General features: G+C 40.3%; 1 protein-coding gene across 1 annotated transcript; it reads right to left on the bottom strand.

Annotated features, from left to right (window-relative positions):
• Positions 1-787: 787 nt before the first annotated feature.
• On the bottom strand, positions 788-26,793 carry LOC117550463. Its single transcript, XM_034222898.1, has 4 exons — positions 26,561-26,793; positions 25,678-26,429; positions 1,430-1,478; positions 788-844 (listed from the first exon to the last, which is right to left on the bottom strand). The coding sequence occupies exons 1-4, from the start codon at positions 26,624-26,626 to the stop codon at positions 788-790; spliced, it is 924 nt and encodes a 307-aa protein (XP_034078789.1). The 5' UTR covers positions 26,627-26,793.
• Between the last annotated feature and the right edge of the window lie 737 nt (positions 26,794-27,530).

Below are 27,530 nucleotides of genomic sequence, written 5' to 3'. Positions count from 1 at the left end.
TCTTAAATCTGATTTAAAGAAATGTGAACATAATACCTGTTGCAATGAATAAGATGTGGCCAGTATTTAAGTCAATAACATAACAAAGTTAGTAACACTATCAACATAATATTAGGACAGATTCAACAGAATTGACTTACTTTGGGAAAGAGAGGTCAATAAATCAGCGTATCTTTAAAAAAAATTAAGTCAACTACCCAGTACAAACGCTTGGTTAGCCCTCCTTAAAATGATTTGGTTTGTAAAATGCTGTCCAAGCTGAATCTAGAGTTATTTTCCCTCTCCATTCATTTGACTAAGTCCAGACCAAATGTCACAATGCCGTTATGGAGCAAATTTGAGGCGGGGCTTATGGAAAATGCAAGTGTGAATGCTCAATGGGCCCAATCTCCGGAAGATCTGGGTCATTTTGTTCTTTCGAGTAGTGCTGGGCGGTAAACCGTTTCATACCGAATACCGTGAACTTTATACCGTATGATATTTATTTTTCATATTCCGCAATACCGTTGAAAAAGTGGCGAGAGGCGCTCAAGCAGTGCAGCAGTGAAAGCTGCCGATAATTGCGCGGAGGAGAGGAACTATGTCTGTCGTTCGGAGGGTTTTTGGATTTAAAAAAATCTAAAATACCGTGATATGAGTTTTTTGTCTTCATGCATTACTGCATAATTTTCAAAGGAATGACAGGGTCCCACCTCCAATGCTGTATCCAGTTCTCTTCATACATCCATAGCATAGAGCTATCGGCAGCCACAGGACACAGATGTAGCATTAGTTAGAAGGTAACACTTCAATTGTTGGCTCCATCTCCCGGGCCTGATGACCGGTTCCCTGAGCGGCTGCTCTCCTGGATGTGGGAGGAACAGGACAAAGATGCAGGTCTTTTGCTCTCTTTGGATTTAGTCCAAATATAAACATTACACAGACTTTACTGCCCCCAGTTAATGTTAGTGCTACATTAAAAAAAAAATGGGTCGAATACACTACCTGCTTTTATAGAGTTTAACCAGTGTGGTAGAATTGTACATATTCTTGCCCTTATCTTAGATGTAGCAGAGATAAAATGCTGCCCCCTATTTCTTTGAAACAGATGGCTTGGGAGAACACATTGCAACTGTAAGAATATGTTATGTTACAGAGTGTGCTTCCTCTATTTCTTTTTCTACGGATATCTATATTTCTTCTAACAAAAGGTGTCTTAAAATGCTGTGAGAGGTGTGTTACTTCCACAATTTACTCATATTTATTTCCAGGATAGTAGTACTTTTGGCCACTCGCATGCCTCCAGATGCGTTTTGTTTTTAAAATCTGAGTTTATTTGCTCAGTACCCTACTCGGCCCATCCTGGTTTAATATTTTTAGATTTGTCAGTCCGCTGCATCAATAATCTCGCCCACCCCCCCCCCCCCCTCCTTCTCAGATATCCACTTACATTCTGATGGGCACTGAGCAGCAGGACATGTGAGCAGCCTCTGGTTGACCTTGAGCGACACAAAGACACAGGGAAAGAGACAGACACAAGCTTTCCATTATAAGTGTGTGTATCCCATTCAGCAGCAGGACAATGGGCTAAATGAACCCCATGGAAAAATAAATGAATTAGAAGCCCAATAAGACCAGCCTGATAATAAGAACAGTATACGTATATACTGTGGATATTGTCCCATTCTTCCGTTTCCGACACTGGACCTTGGAGACGAGCCAGTGTGTTAACCTGTGAGGTCGTTTTATATCCTCTTGATCTTCTAAATATATTTTGTAATCCTTCTCTTGAGAACAATGCCGTTTTATGTGTTCAGACCCTGGGCAGAGTTTGCCGGCCCACAAGGACAATAATACTTGTGAGAGTGAAACAGTGAGGGAAATGTAACTCAGGTCCAATCACGTTAAGTGACATTACCAAATCAAGAACCGCTTTGCGAAGATAAGGAGAATCCAGAGCTCCTAAGGCTCATGGATAGGCTGGCGGCTAAGTGTTTATGGATAAGTCACATGTACAACAACTGTTCCTCCTAACAATCGTTGTGGGTGCAGCCAAAGCCAAGATATACTGTATCTTATTCCTCGGTGCCATAGAGCTTCATTGTTTTACAAAGGCTATTAAATACACATAAATGAGACACACTGCTGCATTGCGTGACATGATTCTTTATTATGATATACACATAATACAGAAGTAGGCCCCAATAAATGCTGTGTTTACTCTCGATAAGTAAAGTGTGCTAAAAAACGTAAGTTCTCTGCTGTATTTGTAAGACGGCAGGTTTTTTTATGCCTTTCAACCTTGACAAAGGCAGCGCATGCCTTGCCCACTAATATCACCTTTCACCACAAAATAACTAGACAAAGAATAACACCATTATGTAACACTTGTGCTTCTATTGACTAGCGCTCCAACACATTGTACGTGATAGGCTAAGGGGCGGGACATCTGGGCTCTGGTTTCAGACAGAGGGTGAAAAGAGGTGCTGCAGCACAGTAGGACACAAATAAAGACCTTTTGAACATTAAAGCATGGAGACATGTCCCAGTAGAGGCATACATGCTGTATCAATCTGCAGAGGAGCATAATAGGCCCCCTTTAATGTTCTTGGTATTGTCTATTTGCCATGCCACTAATGTGTCAATTCTGTCAACTCGACTTTCCATGTCCTCTTGAGCCTTCCATGCACGTCCCTCCAATTCAAAGCTTTTTTCCTTGGTGCTTATTTATTGAAATAATTTCTCTTTGCCACATACAAGCTACTTAGATTTCATTTACTCCAATGTTAGCAAATGGACGGATGTTTCATGAAAATGTATCAATATGTCTTCAATGTGTGTATTCAACAATTCCTGTTTTTTTCTTCTATTCTTTAAAAGATAATTCATGTTTGTCTAGAACTCAAAAGTTGTTTGCTCCGTGTTCTTTGTGTTTCTCCTCATATTTGTGATCTGAGCACTTGCAGAACACACAATGCCATCAATCACTCTTTTCCAAGCATTAAATAAAGGTTAAATAAAGAAAAGATGGATGTGACCTTCCTCAGCCATGGCTTTAGCGGTGGCAAACTTAAATGAAGTCTTCCACCATCACGCTTGTATATAACTCTGCGGCAGAGAAGAGAGAAGCTTTACCCATCTCTCTCAGACCTAAAGTGATTTAGCAGAGATTGCAGTTTGAGATGGCTGACCCTTCTGTTTTACCCACCGCTGACCTTCTCTTCAGACTCCCAATTAAAGTCCTTCATTTAGACATGGTGGTTCAGCTTAAGTCTCTGTAGATGTTGACCTTGCCTCTATCGAAACCTTAAGTCGAGAAGTCCACACTATTATCCTCAACAGCATGTAGTTTTACAATACTTTTTTTAGAAAGAAGATATGCTATTTGCATGAGAATGTACTGTATTTGGGTTTGTTCTGAAAATGTTGGTTTCATTTTACACAACAAAGCTCTTTCAAAAATCAAGTTTTTAGTCATGCTAATAACTGCAAATGGAAGGAAGACAGCTATATATTATGTCTGAAGCCGAGGCTATAGGTATACACTTTATTATCCATTTCTATGTCGTCAAAGACAAGCTGAATCTCACCTGGAGTCTTTGATCAGAAGTCCTGATTCCACTGACTCAGCTACACTAGCACCATCATTGGTTTGAGTGAAATGTGAGAGTTAGCACTGAAATAATGTTGATGTTCTAGTACAGTATCCTATGTTCCAGGCATGATGTATAAAGGAGAGGGGTCTTCAGCAAATCAGGTTGTTAGAGTTGGTATGATATGGATGTGTGTTTCCCAATTCGAGAACACGAAAATAGACTTTCTCAGTAATGAGGATTTATTCAAGCTGTCTATAACAATTGACTTTACACAATCAAATGAATACTCATGCACAAATCAAACATATCCACAACGACTTACTGCTAGCTTGATGCTCTACACGAGGCCAACAAGTAAAATACATTACCGCCATAGAATGGCTTTAGCGCCAATTAGCAATAGCATGGACTGCCTTTGTGAGTATATTAGATTGCATTTAGCTGCTAGCTAGCTGTTGTAGTCTCTTTGTCTTGTTTTGCAATACTTTGCCATTTACATTCTATATATATATCTCACTAAAAAGTTAGAGTTGCAAAGCTTGGAAGCCCATGATTCATGAGATGAATGTGCTGAAAACAACACAGAGTGCAGCCATTTTTTAAATTTGCGAAAATGTCATCATAATAATTTAAAGAAATTCTATAATCACGTAAAAAATAGCCCATTCAACACATTGAGGCTGATATCACCGCATATATTTCAGCATTTGGCCTGGGTCGCATATTCGTCTTGATGAGAAGAAAAACACAAAGTACTGCAGTCTGCAGGGGGATGATGAATGAGAGAGAGAAAGTAAAAGAGAGTGATCATCCAAAGCCAAATAAGAGTCACCCCGAGGTGGAGAAAGGGAAAGACATACATAGAGAGAGGAGTAAGAAGACAGCTAGATGAGAGAGGGAGAAGCAGTCATGTGCAGAGATTGAGAGACAGACAGATAGAAAGGCACAAACACACACATCCAAAGGGGGAGGGGGCTTTTGAAGGCCGGATAGATTGCTTTGAGGTGAGGATTGAAGCTGTGAGGGAGGCTGCCGAGAGCTCTGCCCCAGAATCAGCTGTCTGAACTCAGCTGTCAGCCATGAGGGATTACAGCAGGCCGGGTCAAGGAGAGCACACTCTCACAAACAAGGTGTCACTTAGAGCTGTATACAACTTGTAGAAATAATATTCTTCACCAAAACAGACCTCCTTTATTTCCAGAAGGCTTCAGTTTCCTAATATCCTATCTGCTCCAAACTAAAAAAGTCATAAATCAGGAACATAGGACTCTGCAGGCCCGGGGGACGATGAGGACTTGGACCACAAGACACATCCTTACCATTTTTGGCATTGATTTTTTTAGTTGACTACATGACCCGACAACAAGCCACTAGTAATTACTTCAAAGTGATTTTCAAATATGAACTAAAATGTCCCCCGCAGGACTCAGGGCTTGTTCTTTTAGTTGGTCAGAATTGCGAGAAACAACTCTAGTCAGACGCCAGGCCAATGGAGCAACCTGCCACAGGATCTGAGGCTAACTGAAACTCTGGGCAAACATCCGGCCAAGCTGCAATGGAGACAGTGGGGTTTCAGTCTTTCACAGAAGATATGTAGACTTTAGGCTGTTCTGATATCAATAGGGAGCATGTTTTACCATTGGTAACGGATTACATGTAACTGCTTTACAGGATACAAAATATGTTCCTGATTGTGTGCCTCTACTGTAAAGCTGCTACATGTGCAGTAGCTGGACACTGATCTATTAAACAAAACTACAACTTGCTTTAATTACCAAGGTAAACTAAAATAGCATTTGTAAACCAACTATTCTTAAGTCCTAATTTATCATGTATTAGGATACATCTTTGATATTGACATTCTGATGAAGGTACTTCAAAAATAAATAAAGGAAATACAACAAAAAAAATATTTTATACACATTTTTCTTTCTGTAGTTTTACAGAATGCACTTATGTAAAAGCCATCCTATATATATTTTCTTCTCTGGTCTTATTTGCATTGGGTCTGATATTGAGGTATTCCAAAGGTAGTGGAAATAAATAGGGTTACCATAGCAGCACTTTGAATTGCTGTGTGCTGAAAGGTGCTATATAAATAAACTTGCCTTACATTACTTTAATATTTGGATAGTTAAATAAGGTTACTGATCATTTTTTTCACATGAATATGGTCACAAAATAAATGTTTAAAGTAAACCTCCTAAGCCTGTTCGCAAGTGAGCCGATTAGTCTATTAACTGCAATGTCAGACTTAGTACACTTAACTTTTCATCAAAATCTTCACATGCATTCATGATGAGTTCTTATACTTGAACTTCTTATACTGTAATATAAAGTAGTATGAACCCCACTGATCTCTAGTCTGAACGATAGATTTAATAACTCAAGGATGAATCATTATTCAACATGACTGCCGTTCAGGATGTGTTTTTTCTGCAGATTGTTGGAAAACGTCCAAGATGTTCTTGTTAAAACAGACATTTGGTGAAAATCAAATCAATAATCCTGAAAGTTTGATGATGAAATTACATTCTGAGGATGTGGTGGTGCCTTCATCAGGTTTGTCATGAACATATTTGCAAGACTCTAACTGACAGCTTCTCTTACTGCCTGGAACATCCATCATGAATATTTCATGAAGTGAAGAAAACATTGACAACATCCAAAATAAAAAAAGAAATGTCTGGATTGGCGCATATGTGGAACCTATGGACCTTGTCTGACTAGAACTATAATATGTAAACCATGAGGTGATAGCTGCCTGACACAGAAATGAATTCTTGAGTCATATTTTCTCCAAAAAATATTTTTCATGGAGGTGCTACTATATCTGGTTGGAGAAGGAGTGAGCATACTGTAAAGCCTAAACTTATCTGTTTTACTCTCTTAAATTCATTTGAGAATAAAAAGGTAGCTGCCACTTACAGGGTGTCTGAAAAGTGAGTTTAGTTATTTTTCTAGTGTGGGAAACATCCATCCAGCAAAACTAAATTCCCAATTAAGTTTAGATACAAAAATTAGATACAAAAATGTATATGTATCTGTTGTGATTTGCCAACAGCTTAGAGATCACTTGCCCTTAGCCTATCGTGTACAATATGTTGGAGCGCTAGCCAATAGCAGCACAAGAGTTACATATGTGATGTAGAGGTAAACAAAGGAATCCAGTTTGAGTCCAATTGAGGTGTTTCAGGCAGGGGGAGGGGGGAGGGGGGAGGGGTGTGGGAGAGAAACTCCCTCTGGTGGGAACCAGGGAACACAAGGATGTTAGCCTTTGCAGACCATTTACATGCACTAAAACCTGGATAACACACTACAGGGAAGGGAAAACCCCAAAAAGCACAATAGGGCCTCTTTAAGTTGTTAATTTAATTTAAAAATACATTTATTGTTGATTAAGAACATTATAGTTAGAACTGATTTGGAAAATAACTTGAATAACGCTATGGGAATAAAGAGACCCTCCCTCAAAACCAGACAGTTCCGTCTTTGCCAGTGTCATGCAGCTCACACAGATCTAGCAATAAATTAGCCCACATTAAAGAAAATAAATATTCAGAATTAGCCTAGCTAGTGCAGTAAGGAAGCTAGAACCAGCTAATTGGATAGGTCTTACTAAATTAAAGGGTGTTCCCTCTGTGGTCCCTAGAGGCCTGAGCCTGGTTCCCTCTCCTCTGGTTCTCCTTCACTCATGTATATGTCCATATCTTTCAACTCAAGCTCTGGATTATGATATGACAGCCTGCTAATCAAAAGACACCTAAACAATCGGCGTTGCTAAGCAACCGGGCATTGAGCGAATGTTCAGAGCTGCATTGTACAACTGTTTTTTATAGGGGGTCAAAAATAAACTCATATGCGGTTCTAGGTAAAAACTGTGATATTTGTTTGTCTTTAAATGCCAAACCCCCCATAATTCAGTAGATAATAAATACACCCATTTAAGGAAATGCCATGAACTGAGGGATTTGTGGGTTTGATCTAAAGTTGTACATGTATTTTGAAACGCAGAGGGATAATAATGACCCCTTGGCATCTCTAGTACTAAACAAAGGCTAAACGTTGCAAAGAACTGTGTATATATTTTATATTGAGTTGTATTGAGCCAACACATGTATCTCAGTCTTCACCTTAGCATGGACACCATTGTTTAATATGCAACGTTTCTAAGAAAGTTCAAGAACATGGTAAATACATTAGCTGCAGATAGTGAAACAGTAAACTATATAACCATTGTTAAATTCCTGTGAAATTCCAAAACACACTGTCTGAGGAACAGAACCTCAGTTAATAACAGGTCATTATCCAAGGTTTTGTAATATGTGTGACCATAGAAGTATTTGTGAACTCATATGTATGGTTTATTGCAATTAAACACTTTGGATTCTTGAGCACCTGTTTGCAGTCTTTTTCTTACGATATCTAGAAATACATGCAACAATTTAGCTTAAGGGGACAGTACAAATGTTGGTTCTAACCAGGGTGAAAGTCTCGTGATTTTTTGACCCACCCATCCAACCCAACTTCCTGTACAGGTATCCTTTGGCACCATGTTCTACATTGAAATCAAACATAATTCGGAGCAAATGGGTTTACCTATAAATGTAAATGAAAAGCAGTTTCATGGCATGGGAACGTGATTTACAGGAGTCCATGCTCATATCTCATCGTGTAATAATCTCCACCACAACGTGGAACCAGCAGCCTGTCCTCACACTTCATTTAGACAAGCTCCCAGCAAAGCCTGAAGCTCCCATTTGAACCTTGACATTAAACAACAACCTCAAACAGTCGGTCTGCTGTGTGAAACCAGCTGAACCATCAAGAACCTTTGAGCGGAAGCCTCCCAGGGTTCCACACAACATCAAAACAGCACTGTGCTTTAACACAAGTGATCACAGAGTGCCCCGAGTCTTAACTCTGCATCTCCCTTCTTGTGTCTCACGGAGCTGTCCGCTGTGATTGATGAAGTCACTTTGACCCTCCGTTGGTTTCTCAAAGCCCATTTCCCCTCTAGCTACGGGCAACTTCCCCTCTGCCTTTCTCGGTCTCTCAGCTCCTTTCTTTTAGTCCCCTTTCTCTTCCTTTGGCTGTGGGGTACCATTTTTCTGAGTGTCACTTCAGTTTCCCCTCCTGCTTCGGCTGGTGGTGATGCCGTTGTTGAATGTATTTTCGTTAATTTAACATCTTTAGGCAATACTGCAGCCTTCTGAGTCACGACTGATGGCCATGTAAGGATGAAAGAGCAAAGAGAAAACTATTATCACCAGGACACGAACAATCACAATGAAATATATTTAGTTTTATAATGATTCCATTACATAAGATTCCACTGTTATGATGAAGTTCCATCACACACAAAGGTCTTTTGAAATTAGACTTATCACCAAAAGCTCAGATTAGACAGAATTTTTGTTTTTTTTTAGCATCATTTTGCAGGCCATGTTTGGTCATGAGTTTGACATTTGTACCCTTATCCACCAATAGCACTACGTTTTTGAAGTTTGCTTTTTGAGGCTGAATTCTTCAAAAAACTATTGGTAGTTATTGGATATTTAGTTTGTGCTTTAACCAAGCGGCAAACTTTGGGGTAGAGCCGGGACGCCAATAAGGAAGTGCTACAAACTGCAGTTCATCTATTGGCCGATAGGCGATGGCTGCAGAAAGGATGAATTTCCATAGACCCCCATGTTAAAATGCCCAACTTTACAACAGAAATAGACATGTTTCTACCCATGGATGCAACAAAAATTATTCGGGATATAGTTAGGTTCCACCTTTATGATTATGAATCTGTGAGTGAATTGTTTTATAACGCGACCCTTTTATTTATATTAGGTCTTAAAGTGTTTGCATAAATTAGGGCGTGGTCACTTTGAGTGACGGCTCTGTCCAGTGACTGCTGCTGCTAGCTTCTTGTCTCTCTGCTAGCTGCTCCGTGAAGCTACAGGGACTCTGCCTGCTCAGCTCATCCAGCAAACACAACTTGAAGCCGGCCGTGGTTGTTTGTTCTTCATGCTTATATATCGGACTATTGTGACTCGCTCTGCGGTTAAAACAGACGGTGCATGAATGCGGTTTTGCGGTAAGTGAAATTTGAGTACTTTGTTTAAGGTGTCCAGGTGATGCAGACAGGCTGGACCAGAGAGTGAGAGACAGAACCATAGACTGGACAGAACTGGACTCCTCACAGCAGTGAACTTCAGCTCAGGTACAAAGACTCTTTTGTTCATACTGTACTATACTAAATACTAGATCACCTACACATCAGTTAAGTTGAGTGTTTTTTCCATGCAAAAAGTTACATTTAGATGTTAACAAGCAATATGACTTTGTCAGCTTTCTAATGTAATGTATTGAAGGCAAATATATTTAACACATAGTGAGAACTGCTACTATTTATCTCTCAATATTGTCTGTAAAAAACGTGGTAAAAGTTATTCTTTCAGTGAGACAACAGAGCAAGCTTCTACAGTTGCACTACGTTTTGATAACAGTTCAATATTATTTTGATAATAACATATATTTCAATGTTGATGAACTTCATACTGTTCATTCATAATCTGATTGTCTTTGTAGCTCACTGTTGAAATAAAAAACACATTACAATTACAAAATAATTATATCTACAGCCCCTAAACACACAAACACACCGCTTTCATAAATAACACACTTGTTCTGCAATAATATGTTTTATGTTTCCTGTCATTTTTGTTAGGAAAGGACATGCCTGAAAGACAGGACATTTTCTCCTTCTCTGAGGGTCAAGAAGAACATCCAAGAGGAACATTAAAAGCTGATGTTATGAGATTTTAAGACCAGTACACTAAGAAACTACTTTTATTGTAAAAACAGTCAGCTGATCGAATGCACCTATTTCCACATCTACACTCCATCAGCTGATTATTTATATTTGCCTCACTTTATGAGCTTCACATCACTTGTGCCTTGTCCCGCAGAGTTTGCAACGTCACAAATAAATGGGGCCAATCTTCAGTCAGATGTGAATGTGTAATCTAACATTTTCAGTAAGAATAATGGACGAAAGGAGTGCAAATACAAGTATCAGCTTTGCCCAGCATGGGCTCCTCCATCAGGCCTGGTCCTCCTCGCAGAGGAAAGACCCTCAGTCCTCTCCAAACCAACAGACAGGACGTCCATCACACGGAGGTTTCTCCCTGAAGTCTCTGCAGCTCTTTGGACACCATGATGTCTCAATCCGTCTCATGAATATGAGAGGGGGAAAATGAAAATAATAAATGCTTTAGACCAGGGATGGTAGTACTGATACCGTCCACTAGACTCCTAGTTACGTCGCGAGCTGCGTAGATTATTTCAAATACCGCAAAATAATCTGTGACGCATTTGTGTGTATTGTGTTTGTTTCCCGGGGAAACCCTCACAAGAAACACCGGCTGTTGTTATGCATGCTGTGTTAAGTTGCCTCTTGTAATTATGCCTTTACAATCTTAAAAGTTGTTTTTATCATCTGAATTTGGCAAAACAAGTTTAATATTCTTAAAGGTCACATGTCATGGCCATTTCCACTGATCATAATTCCATTGTTGAGGTCTACTAGAATAGATTTACATTGTTCAATGTTCCAAACTCACATTGGTTTCGCATACAGCATCTCTGTATAGTATGTGTATTCAGCAGTATTCACTCTCTCCACTAAACGGCTCGTTGCAGCTCTTGCCCCCCCCCCCTCCCTGTGAGCCCAGTGTGCTCCGATTGGTCGGGACCAGTCGGGACGTTGTGAATCGCGCTGAGCTCCGTGGAGGTGTTATTTCCTTGTTTAGCGATACACAGCCAAACTCATCCTGAGCACACACAAAGTCACAGCCGAAGTAAAAACAATAAGTGTGGCTTGATATTGAGTAAGACAAAGGTTGATAAACGCTGTGAGAATGGGTCTGCAGAGAGAATTTCGCCGCGATCCCAACTGTCTGTTATCAGCCTGCAGCCCGGGAGGAGAGATCAGCAGAGCTGCCTGCACTGAGTGTGTGAGGAAGTCGTGGATTGGTCAATTTGGACCAATCAGCGCGGGCTTAACGTAACGGCTCCGCGGACGTAACGTAACGGCGCCACGGATTGGTCCATTTCGTTCCGGGGGCGACATGACATCATGATGTACCCGGAAGAATCAAATGGACAGTGACGTATCTCCAACGAGGCGTTTTGAGGAGGTATTTTCTGTTTTAGAGTTTTACTCTCTACATGGTGTACTTTGAGGGTTTTGACTCTGCACACCGTTTACATGCATAAAAACCTTCATAACACACAAGGGGACGGGGTACTAACCGGAAAAGCATGACATGTCACCTTTAAAACCAAGACTTTGTTTATTTGAAATCAGATGAAAACAAACTGCCGTGTTATCTATGATTACTACGCTTTTCATTCATAATTTCAGCGGGAGGGAGGGGGAGTGGTGCTGAGGAACAGCAGAGTGCGGGCTGACAGGTGTCTGTGTTGACATTCCCCTTATTGTGGAATAAGGGGAATGCAGAGACTGGCTACAAGGGTTTTAGTTTCAAGTTAGACAACTAATGTCTGGGTTAGTGTTCATGACTTCATGTGTATGTCATCTAATGGTTAATCTCAATACACACACATTTTCCGTGCTTTCCAATAGTTTAAAATAGTTTTATTCCAGTTTAATAACCTGTTCAATACAAACATGCCACTTGTAAAAATGAAAAGAAAATTCTGTGAACTGATATTTGTTTAGTGAGCTTATTAGAGGATGTTCCCATTTTTTGGGGATGTTCCCTTTGATTGTAAAATGTCAATGAAGATGTCAGACTTAGTATATTTGTTAATAATGACATACAACACATGGAATTTTTGTGTGTGTGTGTTACAAGTGAATCTGCGGCCCCCTGGTGGCCAGTACATCAATGATGTGGCCCCCACCACCATCAAAGTTGCCCATCCCTGCTTTAGACAATAAGAAACATAAAGTTGAGTTGCTCAGTTTTTTTAGATTGTCAATACTATTACTGTATAACTAATATCTCAGGTTAAAGGTGGGGTAGGTAAGTTTCAGAAACCGGCTCGAGATACACTTTTTGTTATATTCCATGGAATGCTCTTAACATCCCGATAGCAATGAATATCTTAAGTGCTTTGACAAAAAATCCATTAAAAAATGTCATCTGTGGAAGCCGTAGTACTGTAAAAAGCACGACCAATCCGTTTAGCCGGGCCGTCATTGGGCGTGCATTGCAGCAGTACTTCAATGACTCGCCAGCAACAGACGGCCACTTTCACCAATCTGCTGACGTCATGTGCGCGTTCATGTGTGTTGGAGGAGGTGCTCTGTAAGGAAGTCTGAAGGAAGGGGCGGATTCTTTTCGGCTGTGTACTTTCAAATTTTAGTGCACTCGAGACGGTTTCTGAAACTTACCTATCCCACCTTTAAGAAGCACATTCAAATAAAGATTGGTCTTTAAATACATTTTGTCTTTTGAATTGTTTGTCTAAAGTCAAGGATCTAGAACTGGTACTTAGTTTTAATGATACAGTCTGGTTATTATGCTGTTTGGAGGAGGCCTCACAGGTAAGAGCACTAACTAGCTACCATCACATGTACCTTAGCTTGACTTAAATGTATTAAACGTATAGTTAAGTGATATCAAAATATAATTAACTAATGTCATGCAAACATATTAATATTTGCTTGATTCCAGTGTTGAATTTAGCACAATTGCTTAAGGGATTTTAAGATTCTGAAGTATTATGCTAAAAGCTCAATAACTTAGATTATTATTTATAGTTTTGCTGAATAGTTTCATGTCCGCTTACCTTAGAAACGTAAAATGCCACGGCAGTGTGCAGATCGGGAGCATATTAGCTTAGCTTGGTAGCTTCAGCTAGCTCTGGAACTTCCAGCTCGGTGGCAGCAGGTCCCGCCTCGGCTCCGCCTCTTTGCCCTTATTTGGAACAGGCGGGAGTTGAAATCTGACGTCACTGTCGAGCCGTTAGTGGCCAACTCCGCCTACTAAGGACTTCTCGGCAACTCTGCAGAATCCTATGGGTGACGTCACGGACCATACGTCCATTTATATATACAGTCTATGGCTTTAACCAACCACTCATGACATACATGTCCCTCTTTTTCTATGTAAAGTCAACACAAATACCATTAGCTTTAGTGGTTAATGGGAGCAGTAATCACTCAGCACGAACATCAAATACGACAAAGCTGCCAAATCAAGTCAAAAACGGTAATTTCTCCGTGAATTTTTTCTGGCTCTGGCACAGAAGAGTTGATGTTTTCTTCTCGATTCAACCTTCAATGTTCTCATGGGCTTTGTTGTGTGTCCAACCACAGAAACAGAGATGAGATGCTAAAATGTTGATTTTATTCATGGGACTTGAACCAAGCGAAAGTTTGTCGTCCCAGCAATGAGAGCTGTGTTACACATAATACAATTACTTGCTGGCTATAAGAAAAGGTTTTTGAATAATGTATTGCTGCAGTCCTTACACCTGATTCTAGAAACTGCTTTTCACACACCAATAAATTCACTGACATTTGAGTAAGAACGTGCATGCTGGAATGTCCCAAACACTGCGGTTAAGTCTGAATTAGCTCTAAGGAGCTTTAATGTGAACAGACTAATTAGTATTGTTGTTCTAATCATCTTTTTGTTACCAGAGTTTTGTCACTGATAGCCATCGAGAGTGCTCACAAGTTCTAATGTCAGATAGATTAGCCCCCAGTTTAGTGAAGGTACCACCTTCACGTGCCTTTGCTGAGGGCTATTAGCAGACCATAGTGTTTTGGAGTGTTTAAAACCATTTACAACAAATTATGCATACATTACTGTCAGCTATTTTTCAGCACAGCAAAATACTTAGGATTGATGAATGGGACTTTTGTACCCCCAAGGCAGCCATTGGTTTCAGTTAACGTTGAAAAGGTCACAAAGACTTGAAACTTTCTCCACATAGTGAGATCAGTGTCATTTTTAAATCTTTGTCAAAGTTGCATCATGGCTGCTAAACAATCGTTTATAGGTATTACCATTTGGTCTTGGCTTGGGAACCCGACGTTTACCGGATGATCAGTGGTTCAAGTCAAAATCTATTAATTTGATTGGTGGACTGAACCCATAACTGCTCCTGGGTGCAGTGGCGGTTCAAGCTGATACGGTGCCCTGGGCGGTGCACCTTTCGTCGTTAAATCAATAACGGTTACAGTGGTTGTTTATAAGGTTTTTATTGCAGGGCTACACATTATCGTTCTGAAGTAAGACGGTTTGAAATGATCCCAATGTTAGTTGATGAGCTGACGACGAAACACAGGCAGCTAACAAGCAGCAATGGAGTTAAGGTTACCGGCATAATTGAATGACATGCTTAATAAAGCCCAACTAAATAAATGAGATGTTACAGGTGCTTACCTTTTTATCTTTTGAGCGTTTCTCTTCTTCTTTCCTTTCTAAACTGGGCCCCTGGTGCCTTGTGCCTTTTTTTCTCCATCACCGTAGGTATTAATGTTCGACCCGAGAATCAATGCATAGCGTACCCCTCCCCCAACACTGTCAACTACCTGTCAAGACGGTACCAAGTTGCCGTAGTCAGTTTTTAAATAATTCTTTATTGTTTCATGAAACCCAGGCCAGGAAAAAATATATAATATATATATATAGTATGAATGAATTTGGTGGCATTTCGATGCGTGAAATTAATTTGACTAATTGCAGTACTACTTTATAAACATCGAAAGTGTTTATTTGATTGAGATAGTTTACCCGCCGCCCCCCTATCTCTCCCCATACTGAGGCGACCTGAGATCACCCCCGCCCTTCTTTGAGAGTGAGACCTTCCATCCCAGCTGCCTGCTGTCAAAAGGGCCCCCTTCGACCCACAACAACAACAACAATACACTATATGACATTTTCTTTTCTTCATTGCGCTTGTGCCGCCCCCAGTCAAAATGCCGCCCTGGGCAACCGCCCATGTCGCCCATATTTCATTTCATTTCATTTCATTTTTATTTGTCCCGCTCATGGTACACAAAACCAAATGTACAATAATTGCCACAAAACATGACTCTACCATTGAGCGAAAAGGAGCAGGGAGAAGAATAAAATCTTATGTGACCTGCCCCTTTCTAAAAAAAACAAATAAATACAAATAGATGGTCTGCCCTTCATAATAATAATTTTTTTTTTCACAGCCAAACATAACAGTATCTTAGGATACTAAGAGAAACACACCAAAAAAAAAACCTATTTCCCACTTGACGGTTAATGGAAAGAAACAAAACACCAAAACATCACATGTATAAGGAAAAGAAAAGTGCAACACCCTCATCTGAGTCCTACTGGAGAAGAAGGTGGAAAGCGACACATGATGATAATAACAATAACAACAATAACAATGACAATGGGACCCGCAAATACAGAGGAGACATCACATCAAAGACATCAAAAACATAAAGGACCAGAGTACATAGACTTATTCACATTCTGCTTCATATAGTCCCATCTTTCTTAATTTATACATATCAATATCCGCCACTGCCTGGGTGCCAAAAACATGGCAGCTCTTTCACTCTAACACCTCTCCATTAATGCATGTCTTTGTGCATGTGTGCATCTGCCAACAGTGACAATTGGCCAACTTTATAATCCCTGAATGTCAGCAAGCGGTCACAGTTATGTTCGTCACTTTAGTCACTTTAGTGTTTCTGTTGTGTTTAGTGAAGCACTGTTTGTAAACCCTGGGCATGTTTAGTCAAGTTGGTAAAGATGTTTCTTCATTTTCATGTGTTTTGGCAAATGTGTGTCATTTATATTTGCATTGTTTTTGAAGCTGAAGTTCATTTTTCCTAATGGAAATGTTTTGAGCCGTTGTAAATCATGTGCACCTGTAGGCCACCATAATTGTGGGCCTAATGAACTATAACTGTATATAGACAGAGTGAAACCTGAATTTCCCCTAGAGGATAAATAAAGTATGCTTCGTCTTCTTCAATTCAAAAGTTTGTTGGTAAGATCCATTATTGTTCTTCTCATGTAACTCTTGGAAAGAAATCGAACAATGACAAAATATACTTTTTGTTTACTTTACTGATGCGTTTAAGTCCTTGTGTACAGTTCCATCATCCGACACTTGACAGCCCATGGAACCACAGTGTGTGGACTGCTACTTGGAGAGGTCCCAGTTCACCTCCTACCCTGCCGTGGTGCCCTTGAGCAAGGCACCAGACACCCCCCTTCCCCCCTCACTCCCATTGCTCCCCGGCGCTGTACAATAGCTGCCCACTGCTCCTAGTTCTAGACTCCTGGTACTAAGATGGGTTAAAAGCAGAGAACACATTTCACTGTGTGTGCTGTGCATGTGTGACCATTAAAGAGGGTTTCATCCCTCCCAATTCTATTCTTCTTCTTCTATATATTTCACAGTATTGTCAATGTCTGCTTGTCTTTTTAGATTAATTCTGTAGCATGACATATTCTGACTGTCTGACATCCAACTCTCCGGGGAGGACTTTTTAAATGACAGTCTAAATCCTGTTTCCTGTTCCTATGCTCTGGTCATTAATCCTCACTGTATGTGGTATATTAAAGCCATAGCTGTGGGAATCTGACTCTTTTAGCCCACATTTAACTAAAGATGGCCTCTCTGTGTGATATCTATAAATCTCTTCCACTCTCATTATGGTTCTAACTCTGCCACCCAATGAGGACGGCGTCCTTTTCCCACTCTCCACTGGGAGATTAAAGGGCATTTAAATATATTTCATTAGTACAATCAGGCCTTGGCTCCACTTTAGCTCTCTCAGAAAATTGAAACTTAATTGTAATGATTAAGAGTCTCCAGTCCCTGCTGTCATTTCAGATTCTCCTGCAGTGGCTCTGTCAACACAATGTGGGAAAGCTGTTATTAACCCAAATGTGGTATATTTAGGATACTACAGGCATCAGATTAGATTAACAACATATAATATAAACTGACATTTATTATTTCACAGCTTTAGATGGGGAATGTATATTGAATATATAATTCTACAGTGACTTTGAATGCACAGTTGCATTAATATAAATTCTTCATTATTCTTCAAATTAATTAGACAGTCAGACAAATCAGCTAAAGGGGAGTTGAAATAATTAATGTTTTGAGTGCTTTGACCTTAAAATGTCACGAATGTGCAACCTTAACTTTTCTTTGTATATGCCAGAGCAATTACAACGTCCAAGTCTGTCATATGATGCCATTAGGCCCAAGATTACCTTTTCCCATAGACTTACATTGGGAAATAGATTTCTGTTAATTAACTGGATACCTTTTTGAACTCTTCTGAGTTAGAACAGTTTAATATCCCGTGTTATAATTATGTCCTTTAAGTCTTACAAAAAAATAATCTAGAGGTATTTTAATTATTTGTTTGAATGAGCCTTGGTCCACTTAGTCCTACATTTGCAATAACATTTGATATTGTAGTACATTTATATTTGCCAACAACTTATAAATTACTTATAATCTACCTAACCTACCTTGACCATTTTCATGCACAAAAACCTATACAACACACTACAGGAAAGGGACAACCCTCAAAGCAATAGGGCCCCTTTAAGTGAAAAGAAGGAAGCATGGAAAGGTGACTTGCTCATCTATGCAGAAGATCTTCAGAGATTCAGGTAATCTCATCAGTCGGCAGGCAAGCCATTTTGTCTTGTTGCTCCACTGAGCAGCTTTCATATGAATGTACGTGAGCCCGCCTCCAATGCTGTGCTCAGTTCTCTTTATGCATCTATAGTCTTATTACATACTGCTTGTCAGAAAAATTAATCTGTGTGTGATTTTCTAATGTCAAACAGACTAAAGGAGAATGACACGATATTAATTGCACATGAGAGTATAATGGCACATGCTTAAGAAATGTGCAATCTACTGTAAACAGAAGTGCATGTCAAGTCTCTGGCGGTGTTTGTCCCAGTTGTCAGACGGAGTCTCCGTGCACGCAGTGAAGCGTTGTGGCCCTCGGGTTTGTTGTGTCTCCCTCTTTGATCCAGTGTTTAATGTCTTTGCTCTTTCTGTCTCTGTTCCACTGTCCCCAGCTGTGCAGCATGCAGTCAGGTAGTTTGGCAACGCAAGAACCTTTGAAATGTAAATCGCACCATCGTGTGTGTGTTTGTGTGAGATGCAAAGGTTGTTGGCAGACAGAGCGAGCCTATGACTACAAGAATTTGAAATCCACAGGGGCCCACTTTCTTGGGAGCCACTCGTTTTTTGTATAATTTCAATAAACATGTTTAAAACTCTTGCAGCATCTATTAACCCTTACAGCATGAAGCTGGTTTGAAAGGCTTTATTTTCACTTGTGGTGATTTTCATCAGAGATATAAGCCATTCAAAAAGTTGTCATGCTGTAGATAAATTAATAAAGTATATGTCTGCCACTATTATCAGTTACAGCTGAATATTAGTCAGCAAACTCACATTGTTTAGATTCTGCCTTTATTGAAAAGGAAAAAAAAACTGTTTCCATTTATCTTTATTCTTAAACTGGCATCAGAATATATTTCAAACATACCCTGCATTATGGAAAGTATAACTCATTTCTAAAGATGGAGCAGCAGGAGGACCGTGGGAGTTTTCTGGATGGCTTGATTTTCGAAAAAGTTGTTTCTGAAGTCTGACTGTCACCATGCCAACTATCATTCGGATGACCCCAGCAACATGTGGGCGCTGAGGTTGTAAAATATGTACTTAAATTGGCACGAAAGAAGCAAGCAGACATTATTATATTGCATTTGTCAAAGCAGAGGTTTTTGAACCATGTGTAGTTATATAACTCACTTATATAAAACATTATGAGGTGGGGTTTTAATTAGTGGAAATACATTTCTTTCAGACACTGATCAAAGGTTGAGTCCTTTGAACCCTCCATATACACTGTTTTGAGTAATATTTCGCTTTCTTTAAAGTTCATATGGCGAACATGACAGCAAACATTAGATGTAATTTAGCTCTAACTGCTTAAATATAATACACAATTAAATACAGTTGACAAAACGGGAGAAATGTGTGGTTGAGAGTCCTGCCCAAGGACACATGTTGACTGCAGGGGGTGGGGATTGAACCACTGACCCTCTGCTTGGTAGAACACCACTCCACCCCTGAGCCACAGCCATAGCAGATACAGAACAACCTTATCAGTCATTATAAGCAAAGACCTTATCTAAGAAATTGACCAGGTCATTGTTTATGGACTAATGTTGTGAAACCTTGAGTGATTTTTTGACTGTCGACATCTTCTTTTGACGTCACCATCTTCTTTTGACGTCGCCATCTTCTTTTGACGTCGCCATCTTCTTTTGACGTCGCCATCTTGATTTACCTTGAAATAACGACTAGATTACTATTCATGTGGCACGCGTAAAAACAAATAGTATGACAAAAATCTGGGCAATCAAAGGACTAAAAGGTTAGGCTGAAGTGTCCCATTGAAAAGTCTGGATCGGTAGCCGTCTCAGAAATAGGATTTTAGGAAAACTTGTTTTTTTGGCTGTGCACTGACTCAACGCTCTACATTAAAATGAAATAACTGCTGTTTGACATAATACTTATAGTTTATGAACGGCCCTGTTTGTAAAAGAGTGGTCTGGGGATCAGAGTGACAACAAATACACCCTTTTGTTCTTGTGATAATGTTTATTTTATATAGGTAACATAACAATACTACCAAAATGTATTACTTTGTTACTGCATTACTAAGATACTTTTTGTAACACTGTTAAAGTTAGCTGTGTGTGAGGCCTGACTGAGATAATAATACATGCCAAACAACCTCCAGACCTGATTGTTTTCTGACATTGTGCATGCAGTTACTCCTGACATGAGCATTTGTTTTTCCTTATCAAGATACGGAGTCCAGATACATGCTAATGCCAATGTTTGTTCTGATTCTGGGAGTGAATCAATAGAAACTGAATGTTAGGTCCTCAATGTGACAACGGTGAATTATTAGCTACGTACTTGTAAGTGACCTTATATAGATTGGATTTTTTTGTCATTGATTTCTGGGGCATTTGGCCAAAAACAGAAAGCTTGCTGCCTTGGGACAAATGGCATTGGGACAAACATTAATCCTCTACATCAGGGGTCCCCAAACTTTTTCCTGTGAGGGCCACATAACTTTTCCCTTCTCTGATGGGGGCCGGGTCAGTTTGTAACAGAAAAAGTGTGACGATCGCATGGGTGTCTAAACGTAAACATTTATTGTTTTCTAGAAAGCCACACATAACCAAATATTAATAACCCTTTCCGGGATCTTCACAGAAAAAAAGTCAGGAAATAAATAATAACACTATTAATGAAATAAATAACACTATTTATGAAATAAATAATAACCAAATAACCCTCTCTGGGTTCTTCACAGAAAAAAAGTCCATTGAAAATTACTGTAACTTTCTGTTGTGCCTTGCACAATCTTAACAGGTAAAAGTTTAGCTTAGTTGTCAGAGCAGAATCTCTCAAAATAAACGTGGATTTACGTTAAAAAAACTATTTTTTCGGAGTTCGGGTGTTTTGTTTGATTTTAAACAAACAAAGTCTTGGCTTTCCGAATATGAAACTTTTATTTCCAATTTATTTATTTCTCACTCGCAATCTGCTCTTCCGCAGCGCCGCCCCCCCCCCTCACTCCACTGAAATTATGAATGTAAGAGTATAGTAATCATAGATAACACTGCAGGGTCCGTTACAGTTTGTTTTCATCTGATTTCAATTAAACAAAGTCTTGGCTTTCAGAATATTAAACTTGTTTCGGCAAATTCAGATGATAAATACAACTTTGAAGCTTCGGCATAATTACAAGCGGAGAACGGAGTAACTTGACGTCACAGCAGGCATAACAACAGCCGGTGTTTCTCGTGATTGTTTTCCCCGGGAAACAAACACAATACACACAAACGCAAAATTACACAAGCACACACACTCACACACACACACGTATACACACACACTCGCGAGCTTCCCCTCCAAACAAAAATATCTTCCCTCGGTAGTATTTTGATCATTTGCTCCGCTAATAATCAATCAGATCGATGGATTCCAGAGAAGAGACAACTTTGAAGGCCTTTTTCTCAAAATGATGACTCGGTGACAGTCATTATATAATGTGACATATTTCGCTTAATATTTGAAGTACAAAAACAATCCTGATATCATTAGAAAGCTAGGAATATCCTCTTTCCAACAGTGTATTCAACTCAAAATGTGTCTTCGGGTCAATGCGACTGATTTAGATAGAGCAGGTCACAACATTTTGACAGGGGCTAGTCTAGGATTCGCATGGCCAGACTGAATTATTATTATTTTTTTTTAAATAAAAAAAAAATTTAATACAAAAAAAAAAAAAAAATCATAATGCGTCTCTGGTATTGTTCAGGGGGCCGGGTCAAATGTGGAGGCGGGCCGTACCCGGCCCGCGGGCCTTAGTTTGGGGGCCACTGCTCTACATCAACCTCATAATGACTTGTCTATTGGCAGGCATATTCAGAGTCACAGCTCTGTAAATGCTTGGTTGTAATTTGGTGTAATATTACAGCTGACAGGAGGCCACTGAAACAATGAGGAGCTAATAATAAGCGCAGTGTTGATGCTCATTTTGTTAGCTCTCCAAATTAGGCCATTGTTTGCTGTTTTGCAAACAACATTTTATTCCTGGACCTGTTTCTGGGTTGCTGTAATTGTATTCATCCTGTAGAGATGAATGCTGTGACAACTCAATAGCTATGCTTGTTTCTCCTTTTGGTAAATAAATGAAGAAATGCTATAAGACATTCTTATTCAACACGGCCAAGCTCGGGTTTAAAGCGACGTACTCTACCTTTCAAACGAGGAGCTAGAATTTAAGGTGACATTTTACTCAAAAGTTGGCAGTGTGTTCACACTTTAACATGGGCAAAGAAAATGTTGTTATTTATGGCTAAATAATTGCACTGCCACTGTGAGAAGTGTTCATGTTTGTCACCCTGGGGCTGTCCGTGCTCAAAATACAGCTTCGTAATGCCATTTAAAGAGACTCTTTTATTTTTTCTGGTGTTTTCCCCTCCCTGTAGTGTGTTCTTTAAGTTTTTGTGCATGTGAATGGACTGCAAAGGCTAAAATCCCTGAGTTTCTCTCCTACAGCTTTTTGAACATTAAAGGTAATCTGGAACAAACTACCAGAAACCTGCAGGTCCGCTGCAACTCTGACTACTTTTAAATCCAGGCTGAAGACTTTTCTTTTTGCCGCTGCTTTTAATTGATATATTCATGTCTTAAACTGCGCTGTAACTTTTATTGTCTTTGCTTTTTAATGCCATTTTCTTAATGTCTTTCAGTTTTGTAAAGCACTTTGAATTGCCTTGTGTTGAGTCCCCCCAAAGGTAGTCATTATTGGGGTTAGAGTCCCCTCGTAGGTGGTTAAAGTCCCCTACGTGTGCCGTTTTGGTTTCAAGACTCTGGTTCACGGAGGACACCAAAAAAGTCCTAGAAAAGACAACTTAAACTTAACTAATGTGCATTTAAAGAAAAGAGGAATAGTTTTGGCGAAAACTAAAAAGGTGCCATGGGGTACAGGAATCCGTTTTGGTTTCAAGACCCTGTTTCACGGAGGATACCAAAAAAGTCCTAGAAAGACAAGGTAAACTTAACTATTGCCCCTTTCACACCAACGCGGTTCCCGTTCTAGCGCCGTGCTAGAGATTTTCTGGTTCGGAACCGGTTTTTCTTTTCAGCCCCCGTTTTGTTCACATCGCCCAGAGCCCGACTGGTGCTGCCGCTGCTGCGTCATGACGTCACCGTTTACGTCACTGATTTTCTCCCCAACGGCATTACGGCGCTCACAACAACAACTGCGTCGGGTCGATGATCGTGTTGCTTTTAATCATACGAAGCCAGATTAAATTAAATAACGACTTCTCCAACCTTATACTTTTCTCCAGAGTGCCGTGGTTCATTGTTTATTAATGTGTTTCAGCGGTATTTACCGACCGCTGCAGTGCTGGCTGCTCTTCCACCGGAGTTTATTCTCCCGTTAGCTCCGGGTTAGCTCAGACGGCAGCGGCCGCTCTAAAGTATTCACTGTCTGACTGTCACACAAGCAGCTGATAAATATCCCCAGTTCTCTATAAGTGAATGTGTGTCAGTCTGAATTGACGCTGTTTGGCATCACAACGCTGTTATGAAAGTTTCTCTGGTATAAAATGGGTGATGTTAGCATAGCAACCGAAGCTAAACTGACTATCTTGACTACTTGTTGTCGCTATCCTATTGTGGCATAAGCCGTTTTCTACAGGCACATTTTACCGGCGTATTTTTCATTATGATTCCTCTTGTGATAGTCGGACATGACAACCTGTGCAGCCCATGTATTGATTCCATCCAATAGCTGCTATAATACAAAACAAAACGTCTGTCTCTCTCCACAATGATCAATAACAGCTAACGGATGGTCAAAGTAAGGTACAAATAAACAGAATCACACAAAGCCTTGTTAGTGTTGCCTGACTTTTTAAAGTGTGTTTTTTTTTTATAAGTGTGTGGTTGCATTCTAGTCACTTTGCTCAGCACTACTGCTTGTTACAACTTGTATTTGCCGTACTCGCCTTTAACGGCCCGTCCACACAGCGGCGTGCGTTGAAAGCTTCACCATTCACTTTGAATGGGGTGACCATAGTTAATCGCGATTAATCGCATATTTTTTATCTGTTCTAAATGTTCCTTAGAGCAGTGCTTCTCAAAGTGTGGTCCGTGACCGCCCCCTAGTGGTCCGTGAGTATATTGGTACAATTTCACATTTTAAATAAATTAATAAATTAAAGTTGTACGCACTCTCGCGGGAATATCTCCGCAATGGAGCGAGCTTAAGTTTCACTTTCGATGGTATGATATAGCCCCGCGCAACACCTTCATCACACATGTTGCCACTTGTTTGTACCATTTTCAGGCTATTTGTAATCTGTTCTAGAAAAACGATGTGATTTTGGATATTTGTGGAGTTAGGTGGTCCGCGAGTGTTTTTTTATTGGTTAAGTGGTCCTTGGTATGAAAAAGTTTGAGAAACACTGCCTTAGAGTGATATTTTTCAAGTTTTGAATACTCTTATCAACATATGAGTGGACAAATATGCTTTATGCAAATGTTTATTATCATTTGAACAATGACAAATATCCTCATGAATATTAAACACAACAACCTCTGAACATTACAAATATTCGCCTCAATTCAACCTGGAACCTCTCATACAATAATACAATACAGTGTGTGTGTGTGTGTGTGTGTGTGTGTGTGTGTGTGTGTGTGTGTGTGTGTGTGTGTGTGTGTGGAGACACTGTGATGGATCGTTGGAGCTATGTGCAACTCAAGGCATATGCTCGAACGGGAGCTGCCTGGACGCTGCAATCATGTTGCGCGCACTATCCGTGCTGAGTGTGCTGACTTTGCTCGGCGCAGTTGTCGGCGAAATGTCGCTCCTCTGTTTTCATTGAAACAGCTCCTTATATCCGTTAGCGCAGCTAGCTAACAAAAACAATACACGTAAGCAGGGCCGGCCCTGACCAATTTGCCGCCCTAGGCGAGATTTTAGATGGCGCCCCCCCCCAAACTTTTTTTTTTTTTTAAATTCCAATGTTAATACAATCACACAGAAGCTGTATACGTTTTTTGGGATATTTTTTTATTTTAACACAAATACAACATTAAAACCTATAATTGCAGTCAGCAGCCTCGCCAACACACCAGTGCTTTCTAAAGGCCTATTCACACATGGCCCCTCCACTTGCTCCCTGCTGAGGTCAGACAGGGCAACAAGTTGCTCCTCTGCTGACAGGCACACAATCCACCTGTACTGATATACAGTCCGTGAGAGACTAATTGCCTCACCTTAAGAGCTGGATGTGTAAGAAGTACAACCCAGAAACATTTACTAATTTAAAACAAAAGCTGCTTTGCTGAACACTTAAACATACTACTTTTGGGTACCGAAATATTTGCTATCAATCACTTCAGTCTTGGTTAAAAGCAAGATTTAGCCAAAATCCAACCATTAAAATACTACAGGCCTCAATCTCACACCTCAACACCTTACCTTAGCCTGACTCTCCTTGCCTTTCTTGAAGCAAAATGATCTATGACATCATCATAAGACAGCTGTTTTGAGACCACATGGTTGATGCTTATGATGGATAGTCCACTGAGACGTTCTTGTCCCATAGAAGCTCTCATGTAAGTTTTGACCAGTTTGAGCTTTGAGAAGCTTCTTTCAGCAGCAGCCACTGTAACAGGAAGAGTGGCAGAGATTCTCAGAGCAACCCACAAATTGGGGTACATTTCTGTCAGCTTCTTCTCATGAAGGAAGGTCAATAGTTCCATGTTTGTCATCTTCTTTGATGGCAAATGTGGAACATTTTGCATTTCTGCAGCAAGTTCCCTGCCATCAATGTCTGGTTGTCCATCATGGGTCAGAGCAGAGCTCAGGGTTTGACAGTGCTTTGGCAGTTCTTCGTTTGATGTGGTGGGAAAGTTGATGAGCACTCCAAACTTGTCATTTACCTCTTCAAGGTGCTGAAATCTCTCATCAAGTGAAGAGAGGGCTGTATCCACAACCACATTAAAAAATGTGATTTCCATTTTTTTAAGTGCATCATCAATAGGCTCATCTGGAGACTCATAACCAAACTGCCGTTTTGTGGATCTCAACCGCTTTTGCTTGAGAACAGACTCCACGTTCATCTCCTCACACATCTCCTTTGCAGTTGTCTGTGCATCAGAAAATCCAGTCCTTCTGTAGCAGGTGAGGGAATCTCCTGTTTTCTTCAGCAGGTCGACAGCCACATCTAACTGCATGGAGGGTGACTGCATCAGTTTGCTCACATGCTGGATCTTGTAGAGGATGTCATACCATATGGTTGTGCAAATGATAAAACGGTAAGATCCAATCTCCTCAGCCAAGACTGGGCTTCAACTCTCACCACAGGGTCTGCAGTTGTTTCCCTCACCTCCAGAAGAGCCTCTCTGATTTGCCCAGCCTGGTACATTACTGCCTCAACGCTTTTTATCCTGCTTTCCCATCTGGTCTCTGACCACGATTTCAGGGTTGTTTTGACATGTTTCAGCAGGATGTCCCATCTATGCGTGGAGGCAGAGAAGAGTTTGTACAACTTTGTTAAATAGCCAAAGTAGCCTATAGCATCTGGTGAGCTCTTTGCAGCATTAGCTACCACCAGATTTAAGGTGTGGAGCACCACAAGGGACAAAAAAAGCTCTTGGGTTCTGCTGAAGCAACCTAGCCTGAACACCTTTATTCTTACCCCTTCATGTTGGCACCGTTGTCATACGACTGTCCTCTGCAGTCTCAAAGGGGATGTTAAGTTCCCTCCAGCCTTTTGAGAATGAGCAATGTCAACTTTCCCCTGTTGACTGCTCTGCCACAAGAAAGCCCAGGAAATGTTCTTTAACCTGTGGTTTGTCTACTAGTGATACTATCCTGACAATAACAGAGAGTTGTTCTTATGACTCAGATCAGGAGTGCAATCCAAAATGATGGAGAAATACTTACACGTTTTTATCTCTTCCACAATTGTGTCCAGTATTTTAGAGCTGATTGAGTCAATCAGTTCATTTTGAAATTATTTTGCCCATATAATGTGTGTGACTGCCAGCTCCACTTGCCACCCTACCAACATGCCTGCTTTATGACTGGATCGAATTTGGCCATAAGCTCCACTTCTTTTAAAAAGTTGCCATTGTCTGGTTGGTTTAATGTGTCTGTGGACCCCCTCAGAGCCAGGGTTTCTCTCTGCTAAGGACTGAATTATTGCCACGAATCGGGTGGAGAACGTCGCGCCACCTATTTCTCTCAGCCTGAGCAAGGGCCATCTCTTGCATATCTATTGTAAGCCCCCTGGCAAGACGGACGTCTAACTCCTTCCATGTTGCCAT

This window comes from Gymnodraco acuticeps, unplaced genomic scaffold, assembly GCF_902827175.1.
Source record: "Gymnodraco acuticeps unplaced genomic scaffold, fGymAcu1.1, whole genome shotgun sequence".
In the NCBI taxonomy this organism is placed as follows: domain Eukaryota; kingdom Metazoa; phylum Chordata; class Actinopteri; order Perciformes; family Bathydraconidae; genus Gymnodraco; species Gymnodraco acuticeps.
The sequence above is the reverse complement of the archived record's forward strand: the minus strand, read 5'-3'. Positions and strand labels throughout refer to the sequence as shown.

What these genes read in the sequence shown, in the direction of transcription:
- LOC117550463 (XM_034222898.1), bottom strand. Translation starts at nt 26,626, where the DNA reads ATGTACCAGGCTGGGCAAATCAGAGAGGCTCTTCTGGAGGTGAGGGAA. An exon ending in AAACAACTGCAGACCCTGTG is followed by an intron (nt 26,430 to 26,560) that starts GTGAGAGTTGAA and finishes CCCTCCATGCAG; the next exon opens with TTAGATGTGGCTGTCGACCT. An exon ending in TGCTCAGTGCCCATCAGAAT is followed by an intron (nt 845 to 1,429) that starts GTAAGTGGATAT and finishes TCCCACATCCAG; the next exon opens with GAGAGCAGCCGCTCAGGGAA.